At 52.8% G+C, this 12,544-nt stretch overlaps 1 protein-coding gene across 14 annotated transcripts in view; it reads left to right on the top strand.

Moving 5' to 3' along the window:
• LOC118386605 (afadin-like) overlaps positions 1 to 12,544 on the top strand; it is a 129,838-nt gene that overhangs the window by 79,661 nt on the left and 37,633 nt on the right. For 9 of the 14 annotated variants that reach the window (XM_052523542.1, XM_052523543.1, XM_052523547.1 and 6 more), the window contains 3 exons: positions 7,328 to 7,533; positions 8,653 to 8,673; positions 11,437 to 11,582. In XM_052523542.1, the coding sequence (XP_052379502.1) occupies positions 7,328 to 7,533; positions 8,653 to 8,673; positions 11,437 to 11,582 (373 nt within the window). The remainder of the gene's footprint in view (positions 1 to 7,327; positions 7,534 to 8,652; positions 8,674 to 11,436; positions 11,583 to 12,544) is intronic. The other 5 variants (XM_052523550.1, XM_052523544.1, XM_052523553.1 and 2 more) reach the window with 1 other exon arrangement.

Here is a 12,544-nt window from a genome sequence, read left to right as displayed (position 1 = left end):
TAATAAACAATGAAAATGAACATTACACAAAGTTCCAAAAGAATACTCTCCATCTCCCCCCTCTCTCCCCCCTCTCTCCTCCATCTCCCCCCTCTCTCCTCCATCTCCCCCCTCTCTCCTCCATCTCCCCCTGTCTCCTCCATCTCCCCTGTCTCCTCCATCTCCCCCTCTCTCCTCCATCTCCCCATCTCCCCCTCTCTCCTCCATCTCCCCCTCTCTCCTCCATCTCCCCTCTCTCTTCCATCTCCCCCTCTCTCTTCCATCTCCCCTCTCTCTTCCATCTCCCCTCTCTCTTCCATCTCCCCCCTCTCTTCCATCTCCCCCTCTCTTCCATCTCCCCCTCTCTCCTCCATCTCCCCTCTCTCCTCCATCTCCCCCTCTCTCCTCCATCTCCCCCTCTCTCCTCCATCTCCCCCTCTCTCCTCCATCTCCCCCTCTCTCCTCCATCTCCCCCTCTCTCCTCCATCTCTCTCCTCCATCTCTCTCCTCCATCTCTCTCCTCCATCTCTCTCCTCCATCTCTCTCCTCCATCTCTCTCCTCCATCTCTCTCCTCCATCTCTCTCCTCCATCTCTCTCCTCCATCTCTCTCCTCCATCTCTCCCCTCTCTTCCATCTCTCCCCTCTCTTCCATCTCTCCCCTCTCTTCCATCTCTCCCCTCTCTTCCATCTCTCCTCCATCTCCCCCCTCTCTCCTCCATCTCCCCCCTCTCTCCTCCATCTCCCCCCTCTCTCCTCCATCTCCCCCCTCTCTCCTCCATCTCCCCCCTCTCTCCTCCATCTCCTCCCTCTCTCCTCCATCTTCCCCCTCTCTCCTCCATCTCCCCCTCTCTCCTCCATCTCCCCTCTCTCCTCCATCTCCCCTCTCTCCTCCATCTCCCCTCTCTCCTCCATCTCCCTCTCTCTCCTCCATCTCCCCCTCTCTCCTCCATCTCCCCCCTCTCTCCTCCATCTCCCCCTCTCTCCTCCATCTCCCCCTCTCCTCCATCTCCCCCTCTCTCCTCCATCTCCCTCCCTCTCTCCCTCCCTCTCTCCCCCTCTCTCCCTCCCTCTCCCCCTCTCTCCCTCCCTCTCCCCCTCTCTCCCTCCATCTCTCCCCTCTCTCCTCCATCTCTCCCCTCTCTCCTCCATCTCTCCCCTCTCTCCTCCATCTCTCCCCTCTCTCCTCCATCTCTCCCCTCTCTCCTCCATCTCTCCCCTCTCTCCTCCATCTCTCCCCTCTCTCCTCCATCTCTCCTCCATCTCTCCCCTCTCTCCTCCATCTCTCCCCTCTCTCCTCCATCTCTCCCCTCTCTCCTCCATCTCTCCCCTCTCTCCTCCATCTCTCCCCTCTCTCCTCCATCTCTCCCCCCTCTCTCCCCTCTCTCCTCCATCTCTCCCCTCTCTCCTCCATCTCTCCCCTCTCTCCTCCATCTCTCCCCTCTCTCCTCCATCTCTCCCTCTCTCCTCCATCTCTCCCCTCTCTCCTCCATCTCTCCCCTCTCTCCTCCATCTCCTCCATCTCTCCTCCATCTCTCCTCCATCTCTCCTCCATCTCTCCTCCATCTCTCCCATCTCTCCTCCATCTCTCCTCCATCTCTCCTCCATCTCTCCTCCATCTCCTCCATCTCTCCCCTCTCTCCGCCATCTCTCCTCCCTCTCCTCCATCTCTCCCCTCTCTCCTCCATCTCTCCCCTCTCTCCTCCATCTCTCCCCTCTCTCCTCCATCTCTCCCCTCTCTCCTCCCTCTCCTCCATCTCTCCCCTCTCTCCTCCATCTCTCCCCTCTCTCCTCCATCTCTCCTCCATCTCTCCCCTATCTCTCCCATCTCTCCTCCATCTCTCCCCTCTCTCCTCCATCTCTCCTCCATCTCTCCCCTCTCTCCTCCATCTCTCCTCCATCTCTCCCCTCTCTCCTCCATCTCTCTCCTCCATCTCTCCTCCATCTCTCCTCCATCTCTCCTCCATCTCCTCCATCTCTCCTCCATCTCTCCTCCATCTCTCCCCCTCTCTCCTCCATCTCTCCTCCATCTCTCCTCCATCTCTCCTCCATCTCTCCTCCATCTCTCCTCCATCTCTCCTCTCCTCCTCTCTCCTCCATCTCTCCCCTCTCTCCTCCATCTCTCCCTCTCTCCTCCATCTCTCCCCTCTCTCCTCCATCTCCCCCTCTCTCCTCCATCTCTCCCCTCTCTCCTCCATCTCTCCTCCATCTCTCCCCTCTCTCCTCCATCTCTCCCCATCTCTCCCATCTCTCCTCCATCTCTCTCTCCTCCATCTCTCCTCCATCTCTCCTCCTCTCTCCTCCATCTCTCCATCTCTCCTCCATCTCTCCCCTCTCTCCTCCATCTCTCCATCCTCTCTCTCCTCCATCTCCCCTCCCCTATCTCTCCTCCTCTCTCCTCCGTCTCTCCCCTCTCTCCTCCATCTCTCCCCTCTCTCCTCCATCTCTCCCCTCTCTCCTCCATCTCTCCTCCATCTCTCCCCTCTCTCCTCCATCCCCTCTCTCCTCCATCTCCTCCATCTCTCCCCTCTCTCCTCCATCTCCCTCCCTCTCTCCTCCATCTCTCCTCCTCTCTCCCCATCTCTCCTCCATCTCTCCCCTCTCTCCTCCATCTCTCCCTCTCTCCTCCATCTCTCCCCTCTCTCCTCCATCTCTCCCCTCTCTCCCCTCTCCTCCTCTCTCCTATCTCTCCCCTCTCTCCTCCATCTCTCCTCCATCTCTCCCCTCTCTCCCTCTCTCCTCCATCTCTCCCCTCTCCTCCATCTCTCTCCCATCTCTCCTCCTCTCTCCCTCTCTCCTCCATCTCTCTCCCCTCTCTCCTCCATCTCTCCCATCTCCATCTCTCCATCTCTCCTCCATCTCTCCTCCTCTCCTCCATCTCTCCCCTCTCTCCTCCATCTCTCCCCTCTCTCCTCCATCTCCTCCATCTCTCCTCCATCTCTCCTCCATCTCTCCTCCATCTCTCCTCCATCTCTCCTCCATCTCTCCCTCTCTCCTCCATCTCTCCTCCATCTCTCCCTCTCTCCTCCATCTCTCCTCCATCTCCTCCTCCTCTCCTCCATCTCCCCCTCTCTCCTCCATCTCTCCCCTCTCTCCTCCATCTCTCCCTCTCTCCTCCATCTCTCCATCTCTCCTCCATCTCTCCTCCATCTCCTCCCCATCTCTCCTCCATCTCTCCCTCTCCTCCTCCTCCATCTCTCCCCTCTCTCCTCCATCTCTCCCCTCTCTCCTCCATCTCTCCCTCTCTCCTCCATCTCTCCCTCCCTCTCTCCCATCTCTCCTCCATCTCTCCCTCTCTCCTCCATCTCTCCTCCATCTCTCCCTCTCTCCTCCATCTCTCCCCTCTCTCCTCCATCTCTCCCCTCTCTCCCATCTCCTCCATCTCCTCCATCTCTCCTCCATCTCTCCCCTCTCTCCTCCATCTCTCCCTCTCTCCTCCATCTCTCCCCTCTCTCCTCCATCCATCTCTCCTCCATCTCCTCCCTCTCTCCTCCATCTCTCCCCTCTCTCCTCCATCTCTCCTCCATCTCTCCTCCATCTCTCCCCTCTCCTCCATCTCTCCCCTCTCCTCCATCTCCCCTCTCCCTCCATCTCCCCTCTCTCCTCCATCTCCATCTCTCCTCCCTCTCTCCTCCATCTCTCCTCCATCTCTCCTCCATCTCTCCCCATCTCTCCTCCCTCTCTCCTCCATCTCTCCCCTCTCTCCCCTCTCTCCTCCTCCCTCTCTCCTCCATCTCTCCCTCTCTCCTCCATCTCTCCTCCATCTCTCCCCTCTCTCCTCCATCTCTCCCTCTCTCCTCTCTCCCCCTCTCTCCTCCATCTCTCCCCTCTCTCCTCCATCTCTCCCCCTCTCTCCTCCATCCCCCCTCTCTCCTCCATCTCTCCCCTCTCTCCTCCCTCTCCCCCTCTCTCCCCTCCTCTCCCCCTCTCTCCTCCATCTCCCCTCTCTCCTCCATCTCCCCTCTCTCCTCCATCTCCCCCTCTCTCCTCCTCTCTCCCCCTCTCTCCCTCCTCTCCCCCTCTCTCCCTCCATCTCTCCCCTCTCTCCTCCATCTCCCCTCTCTCTCTCCATCTCCCCCCTCTCTCCTCCATCTCCCCCTCTCTCCTCCATCTCTCCCCTCTCTCCTCCATCTCCCCCTCTCTCCTCCATCTCTCCCTCTCCTCCATCTCCATCTCTCCCCTCTCTCCTCCATCTCCCCTCTCTCCTCCATCTCTCCCCTCTCTCCTCCATCTCTCCCCCTCTCCTCCATCTCTCCCCTCTCCCCTCTCTCCTCCATCTCTCCCTCTCTCTCATCCTCCATCTCTCCCCTCTCTCCTCCATCTCTCCCCTCTCTCCTCCATCTCTCCCCTCTCTCCTCCATCTCTCCCCTCTCTCCTCCATCTCTCCCCTCCTCTCCTCCATCTCTCCCCTCTCTCCTCCATCTCCCCCTCTCTCCTCCATCTCCCCCTCTCTCCCTCCATCTCCCCCTCTCTCCTCCATCTCCCCCTCTCTCCTCCATCTCCCCCTCTCTCCTCCATCTCCCCCTCTCTCCTCCATCTCCCTCCTCCTCTCTCCCCCTCTCTCCCTCCCTCTCTCCCTCTCTCCTCCATCCTCCCTCTCCCCCTCTCCCCCCCTCTCCCCCTCTCTCCCTCCCTCTCCCCCTCTCTCCCTCCCTCTCCCCCTCTCTCTCCCTCCCTCTCCCCCTCTCTCCCCCTCACTCTCCCCCTCTCTCCCTCTCTCTCCCCCTCTCTCTCCCCTCTCTCCCCTCTCCCCCTCTCTCCTCCTCCCCTCCCCCCTCCTCCTCTCTCTCTCCCCTCTCTCCTCCATCTCCCCTCTCTCCTCCTCTCTCCCCTCTCTCCTCCATCTCTCCTCTCTCCTCCATCTCTCCTCCATCTCTCCTCCATCTCTCCCTCCATCTCTCCCTCTCTCCTCCATCTCTCCCTCTCTCCTCCATCTCTCCTCCTCCATCTCTCCCTCTCTCCTCCATCTCTCCTCCTCTCTCCTCCATCTCTCCCCTCTCTCCTCCATCTCTCCTCCATCTCTCCCCTCTCTCCTCCATCTCTCCCCTCTCTCCTCCATCTCTCCCCTCTCTCCTCCATCTCTCCTCCATCTCTCCCTCTCTCCTCCATCTCTCCCCTCTCTCCTCCATCTCTCCCCTCTCTCCTCCATCTCTCCCCTCTCTCCTCCATCTCTCCTCCATCCTCCATCTCCCCCTCTCTCCTCCATCTCCCCCTCTCTCCTCCATCTCCCCTCTCTCTCCTCCATCTCTCCCCTCTCTCCTCCATCTCCCCCTCTCTCCTCCATCTCCCTCTCTCTCCTCCTCTCCTCCCTCTCTCCTCCATCTCCCCCTCTCTCCTCCATCTCCCCTCTCTCCCTCCTCTCCCCCTCTCTCCTCCATCTCTCCCCTCTCCTCCATCTCCCCCTCTCTCCTCCATCTCTCCCCTCTCTCCTCCATCTCTCTCCCCTCTCTCCTCCATCTCTCTCCTCCATCTCTCCCCTCTCTCCTCCATCTCTCCCCTCTCTCCTCCATCTCTCCCCTCTCTCCTCCATCTCCCCTCTCTCCTCCATCTCCCCCTCTCCTCCATCTCTCCCCTCTCTCCTCCATCTCCTCCTCTCTCCTCCATCTCCCCCATCTCTCCTCCATCTCCCCCTCTCTCCTCCATCTCCCCCTCTCTCCTCCATCTCCCCCCCTCTCTCCTCCATCTCCCCCTCTCTCCTCCATCTCCCCCTCTCTCCTCCATCTCCCCCTCTCTCCTCCATCTCCCCCCTCTCTCCTCCATCTCCCCCCTCTCTCCTCCATCTCCCCTCTCTCCTCCATCTCCCCCTCTCCTCCATCTCCCCCTCTCTCCTCCATCTCCCCTCTCTCCTCCATCTCCCCCTCTCTCCTCCATCTCTCCCTCTCTCCTCCATCTCTCCCCTCTCTCCTCCATCTCTCCCCTCTCTCCTCCATCTCTCCCCTCTCTCCTCCATCTCTCCCCTCTCTCCTCCATCTCCCCCTCTCTCCTCCATCTCTCCCCCTCTCTCCTCCATCTTTCCCTCTCTCCTCCATCTCTCCCTCTCTCCTCCATCTTTCACCCCTCTCTCCTCCATCTCTCCCCTCTCTCCTCCATCTCTCCCTCTCTCCTCCTCTCTCCCTCCATCTCTCCTCCATCTCTCCCTCTCTCCTCCATCTCTCCCCTCTCTCCTCCATCTCTCCTCCATCTCTCCCCATCTCTCCTCCATCTCTCCTCCATCTCTCCTCCATCTCTCCTCCTCTCTCCTCCATCTCTCCTCCATCTCTCCTCCTCTCTCCTCCATCTCTCCTCCATCTCTCCTCCATCTCTCCCCTCTCTCCTCCATCTCTCCCCTCTCCTCCATCTCTCCCCTCTCCTCCATCTCTCCCCTCTCCTCCATCTCTCCCCTCTCCTCCATCTCCCCCTCTTCCATCTCCCCCTCTTCCATCTCCCCCTCTTCCATCTCCCCCTCTTCCATCTCCCCTCTTCCATCTCCCCCTCTTCCATCTCCCCCTCTTCCATCTCCCCCTCTTCCATCTCCCCCCTCTTCCATCTCCCCCTCTTCCATCTCCCCCCTCTTCCATCTCCCCCTCTTCCATCTCTCCCCCCTCTTCCATCTCTCCCCCTCCTCCATCTCTCCCCTCTCTTCCATCTCTCCCCTCTCTTCCATCTCTCCCCTCTCCTCCATCTCTCCCCTCTCCTCCATCTCTCCCCTCTCTTCCGTCTCTCCCCTCTCTTCCGTCTCTCCCCTCTCTTCCGTCTCTCCCCTCTCTTCCGTCTCTCTCCCGTCTCCCCTCCCCTTCTAATCAATAGGGAGCGTAACCCAAGTTTGCTCTGTGAATGACATGTATCACATGGGAGAATCATTACAACTTCATGTCAGATGGGCTTTCTCTCCAGCCTTCGGCATATCTTTATTAATTTAAGCCATTTTAACTGCCTTTCAAGCTCTTTCATATGCCGAACATTGTTTGTGGACTCTGCAGTCTTGGGCCCAGCTCAGTCAGTCGTTGTATATTTGGAGTTTTATGAGCTCATGTGTTTGGCTAGGGAGCAGAGAGAGCAGAGGCCTTTGATTTCCAATAGAGGGGGTTTGCCCTCTCACATCTGTCACAATGCACTACAAACAACCCTTGCTGAGGAACCGGGAAGACGGGGTTTGGGGACAATGTTATCACGAAGCCCATCTGAGTCCCTACTGTAACAAGCTCACACACTGAGACTCCTGGGTGAATCTGTAGCTAGTTAGTTTCTTTAAAGCCAGACTGATATTACCTGTGTGACCTATGTCATGTAAACTCACACCTTATCCCCTCCTGTCTGTCTGCCTGTCTGTGTGTCTGCCCGTGTGGATGTCACCTGTCTTGCCCCCTCCAGCCGAAGATGCCTTTCTGTCGGCTATCATCAACTACACCAACAGCTCCACGGTGCACTTCAAGCTGTCCCCTACCTACGTACTGTATATGACCTGTCGCTACGTCATGTCCAGCCACTACCGGCCCGACGTCAGTCCCTCGGAACGCACTCACAAGGTCATAGCCATCGTTAACAAGATGGTGAGCATGATGGAAGGAGTCATCCAGGTGAGTGTCCACCCTGCCGCCTCGCTCTCTCCTTCTCTTCTCCTGTTTTTAAATCAGCAGGAACTTCATGGTTGATTCCACTACCCTCTAAATACAGAGTACCAGGACCGGTAGTAGTCGTAGTACTGGTAGTAGTAGTCGTAGTTGTCGTAGTACTGGTAGTAGTAGAGTTTCTCTTGCAAAGTAGTCTCTTAATTTATTCATCCAGGTCCTTTCCAGAGAATATTTTGTATAGATGCAAATCCCACGTTGTGTTTGTCTGTCTGTCCAGCGTCTCTGTGTCCCCTTCCATAATGATTTAAACAAGGCATGGCCCTTTAAACGAATTCACTGGAAAACACTGAAATACAGGGTCCTTGTGGTGTTCCAAAAGCCCTCTCAGCCAACACATAAAACCCAAATGCGTAGCAGGAACACCCATACTCTGGGACACCAACCCTGGAGTTTTGTGAAAAGCCAAAATGGTCCAAAACAATAAAACCCAGTAGGTTTTGACTGACTCCACATAACACCGTCCATCTCCGAGGAAGCGAAGATGTGTGGTTGGTCTGGTCCCTAAAGACACAGTCTCAACTTCCATGTAGAGTGTAGTCTGTTTCGTTAATAGATGATTATCTGTCTACACACTAACAGTGTCTGAGACGCACGAACACACCAGGAGCTTTAGGGAAATCTCCCCATGTCTGCTCTGCGTGAGTCCTACATGAATCAGGATTACAGTCGTTAAATCCTGTTTTAAAGGTGGTTTTCATCCAGATGATTTTGGAAGTCCAAGTCTTAAACCTCCGTAAGGGACATGGGATGTTTAGGCTGAGTTCCTTAAATAATCACATCTGCACACAAGCCTCTGCCTCCTACAGGAATACATCATGTTGGATACATGCAAAAGTATATGCTGCCAGTTTTTAGCAGCAAACGCTCATAACTTAATCTCAGGAGTTAATTTGAATCAAAAGAGCTCATCACTTTTTGTTAACGGAACATCCTAAGTTATAGAGATTTATTGTTGTGTGTGTTTTGTTGACATGCCTGTGTCAATCTCTGTCCTTGGCTGTTGTTGACAGTCTCTCTCTGTCCTGTGGGATGTGTCTGTCTGTTTCCCCTCCCTCTCTGTGACAGGAGATTCCTGAAGGGGCCCAGGTAGGACACCTAAAGCGTTGCTCGGGGGGAGAAGTCTCTCTCTTACCTCTCTCACGCCGTCTCTCCCTCTATCGGCTCAGTCCTCCATGCTTCTTTTCTCCATAGCAGAACCCACCCCCCTCCCAAAACCCTCAACCAAACCAAACTGCCAAATAATCCCTCCTCCGACAGCTGGACTCTAAAACGCCAACATAATAACCCTCATTCAGCAACCTGGAACATGTCATACTAAAAACAACCCCAACCAGTCTTTCTGATTGTGGCAACATTTTAATGAATTAATGTCATGTGACCTCCTGCTTTACTGCACTTCAGTGTGGATGAGCGACAAACCCCGCTGTTCTTTTGCTGAATTTTTCCCTTGACATTTTTTATTTATTTGACGTCTGTTTAAACGTAGTTCTTTTGGATGCGTTCTGTTCTGTGGCCGTTCTGAAAGGGTGTTGTTGTCGTTTCGTTGCGGGGATAGACAAGTGTGGAATACACAGGGGCCAGTGCCGGCCGAGACACGTTGGGGCGGACCTTGTGTATCCCTTTTTTCTTTGTGTCAAGGGGACATGGACATGAACTCATCACACAGACCAGACACTGGGCTCTGAAGCGCTTACTGCAGCCTCATAGTTTTATCTTGATCATCTCTGCTAAATGTTAGAGATGTGCAAGAACAGCTTTACAGGGTAAAATACAGTGCCTTCAGAAATGATTCATATTGCTTGACTTAGTCCACATTTGTTCTTACAGCCTGAATTCAAAATGGATTAAAGTGATTTTTCTCACCCATCTACACACAATACCTCATAATGACAAACTAAAAACATGTTTTTATAAATCTTTACAAATGTATTAAAAATCAAATAGAAAAATATCGCATGTAAATATTAACACCCCTGAGTCAATACAAATTACAATCACCTTTGGTAGCGATTACAGCTGTGAGTCTTTCTGGGAAAGTTGGAACTTTGCAAACCTGGATTGTCCAATATTTGCACAACTCTTTTTTTTTTCTTCATAATTCTAGAACTTCTTCCATGTTGGTTGTTGATCATTGCTCGACAGACATTTTAAAGTCTTGCTTTTTGATTTTTAGTCGATTTTAAGTAAAACCGAACTATGCTACTCAGGAACAGTCGATGTTGTGTTGGTAAGCAACATCACTGTATATTTGGCCTTGTGTTTTAGGTTATTGTCTTGCTGAAAGGTGAATGTGTCTGTTAAAAAGCAGGCCGAACCAGGTTTTCCTCTAGGATTTTACCTGTGCTTAGCTCTATTCTGTTTCTTTTATCCTAAAAAACTCTCTAGGCCTTGCCGAAGATGAGCATACCCATAACATGATGCAGCAACCACCATGCTTGAAAATATGAAGTGGTACTCAGTAATGTGTTGTTGGATTTGCCCCCAAACAACACTTTTGTATTCAGGACATAGTTAATTTCTTTGCCACATTTTTCTGCAATTTTACTTAAGTGCCTTATTGCAAACAGGATGCATGTTTTGGAATATTTGTATTTGTCACAGGCTTCTTTCTTTTCACTTCTTTTGTGGAGTAACTACAATGTTGTTGATCCATCCTCAGTTTTCTCCTATCACAGCCATTAAACTCTAACTGTTTTAAAGTCACCATTGGCCTCATGGTGAAATCCCTGAGTGGTTTCCTTCCTCTGAAGTATAATAAATAAAATCATGCTTAAATGTCTGCTTTTAAACACAAAAAATATCTACTAATAAGTGCCATTCTTTGCCAGGCATTGGAAAACCTCCCTGGTGTTTGTGGTTGAATCTGTTTGAAATGTACTGCTCGACAGAGGGACCTTATTATCTGTATGTGTTGGGTACAAAGATGAGGCAAACATTCAAAAATAACATTAAATACTATTATTGCACGCCGAGTGAGTCCATACGACTTGTTAAGCACATTTTTTACTCCTGAACTTATTTAGGCTTTCCATAACAAAGGGGTTGAATACTTATTGACTCAAGACATTTCAGCATTTCATTTGTAATTAGTTTGTAAAAATATATATTAAAAAAACATAATTAAACTTTGACATTAAGGGGTATTGTGTGTAGGCCAGTGACACAAAATCTTCATTTTAATACATTTTAAATTGAGGCTGTAACACCACAAAATGTGGAAAATGTAAAGGGGTGTGAATACTTTCTGAAGGCACTGTACATGAGGACTGAGCTGAATGTCCATCCCAATAAAATATTGTTTGTATACTGGTTGATGTAGAATATTTGGGCCTGTGCAGAGATGGATGCTGCTAGAGTGAAGTAGAGACTATTTAAATCAGAGGACTGGCAAAGAACTGCTAGAAAAGACAAGTTGAAGGAAATTCCCCCTAAACGATATTCTAAGGTCAGTTTACCCCAAATGGTTCTGGTTAGGATTGGAGAGGGTAAACTGAACTTAGATCTGTGCTTATTCCGTGCCACTTGTGCCTGGAGTGGTACAGAAATTTCCACTGTAATATGCCAAAGAGCCTGTTAATCCAGTAGTCAACTCTGCAAAGGGCCCTTCCTCCAAAACTGACCTTGAAGTCAGGGACCTGTTCCCCTCTGGGAGAGGCTGTAGCTTGGGGCCAGTGTCTGGTTCTGTGGGTCTCGGTGGGGTGTCTGGCACAAGTCTATCCCTGGAGTGCTGCTACTGCTCATGCCTGTGAGTCTGAGAGAGTGACCCCTCTCTGTGTTCTACCCTGCCTCTGACCCCTGCTCTCGCTCTTTCTCTCTGTCCTGTCCTGGTCTGTGATTGGTGTATTCCAGAAGCAGAAGAACATCGCGGGGGCCCTGGCCTTCTGGATGGCCAATGCCTCAGAGCTACTCAACTTCATCAAACAGGACAAGGACCTGTCGCGCATCACACTGGACGCCCAGGACGTGCTGGCACACCTCGTCCAGATGGCCTTCAAGTGAGTGACCAGACTTCCTCCCTACGCTCTGGCCCCTGTCTCCTTCCTAACCCTGTGCCTCTCTAGTTTAGTTTGGTGCTCCTGTCGAACCTTATACTACCTCTGCCTTGTCTCTGCTCCTGCCCCATTATGTACTCCTTACCCTGTTAATGTCTTGCCTCTTTTCCTGTCCTAGTCCAAGCTGACCTGTCCTTATACCCTCCCTTCTTACCACTCCCTATAGCGCTATGATTCCCTCCTTGTTCCTGCCCCTCCTCCGATCCTTTCCTTGTCCTCATTATCCCGTCTGTGACCTAAACACAAGGCTTTAGGTTATCCTGCTCCCAGCTGTGTCTGTGTGCTGACCAAGTGGTGCAGCAGTCCCACACCGTGCTGTGTAAGCCATCAGGGCTAAAGCAAACCACATGTGAGCCGCAGGAAACCTTCCCATTCATGGTAATTTGATAATTGGGAAATGATGAAGCAAATTATAGATCCAAATGTGACCTTCCCTGCCACTGCTGTCATTGACTCTCCTGCGATAGAAATCAAAATCTAGGCGTCTGCTGCCCGTGTTGTAGATAGCGCATAGCTGTCTGTGCCAACTTCTGCCTGACCTCAACCGTGAGCTGTTGACCTAGCGTTTTATTCATGTTGCCATGTTTTATATTGCTTCATCTAAGACCATGTGAGGATCTGGAGAAAGTGGTATTTCTGGAGCCATTGTGTGGATGCAGGAAGTGGAGTGGTGAATTTGTGGAATGTCCCAGGCCTGGCTTGTATTGGCCAGGCTGGGGCAGGGCTGGATGTGCCTGGGGAGAGGTCCCAGTAAAAACACAGTAGTTTTAGACTCTCCACGGCCCTCGGTCCTCCGTTTCCCCTGCTCGCCACTCCCTGGAATAGTCAGCTGAAAACTGCTTCTTGATGTCCCCAGAGTAGATCAGAGCGATGGCTGAGCTGGCCAGACTGCAGGTTTATGGTGT

Source organism: Oncorhynchus keta, chromosome 8, assembly GCF_023373465.1.
Source record: "Oncorhynchus keta strain PuntledgeMale-10-30-2019 chromosome 8, Oket_V2, whole genome shotgun sequence".
NCBI lineage: Eukaryota > Metazoa > Chordata > Actinopteri > Salmoniformes > Salmonidae > Oncorhynchus > Oncorhynchus keta.
This window is presented reverse-complemented; position numbering and strand designations above follow the sequence as displayed.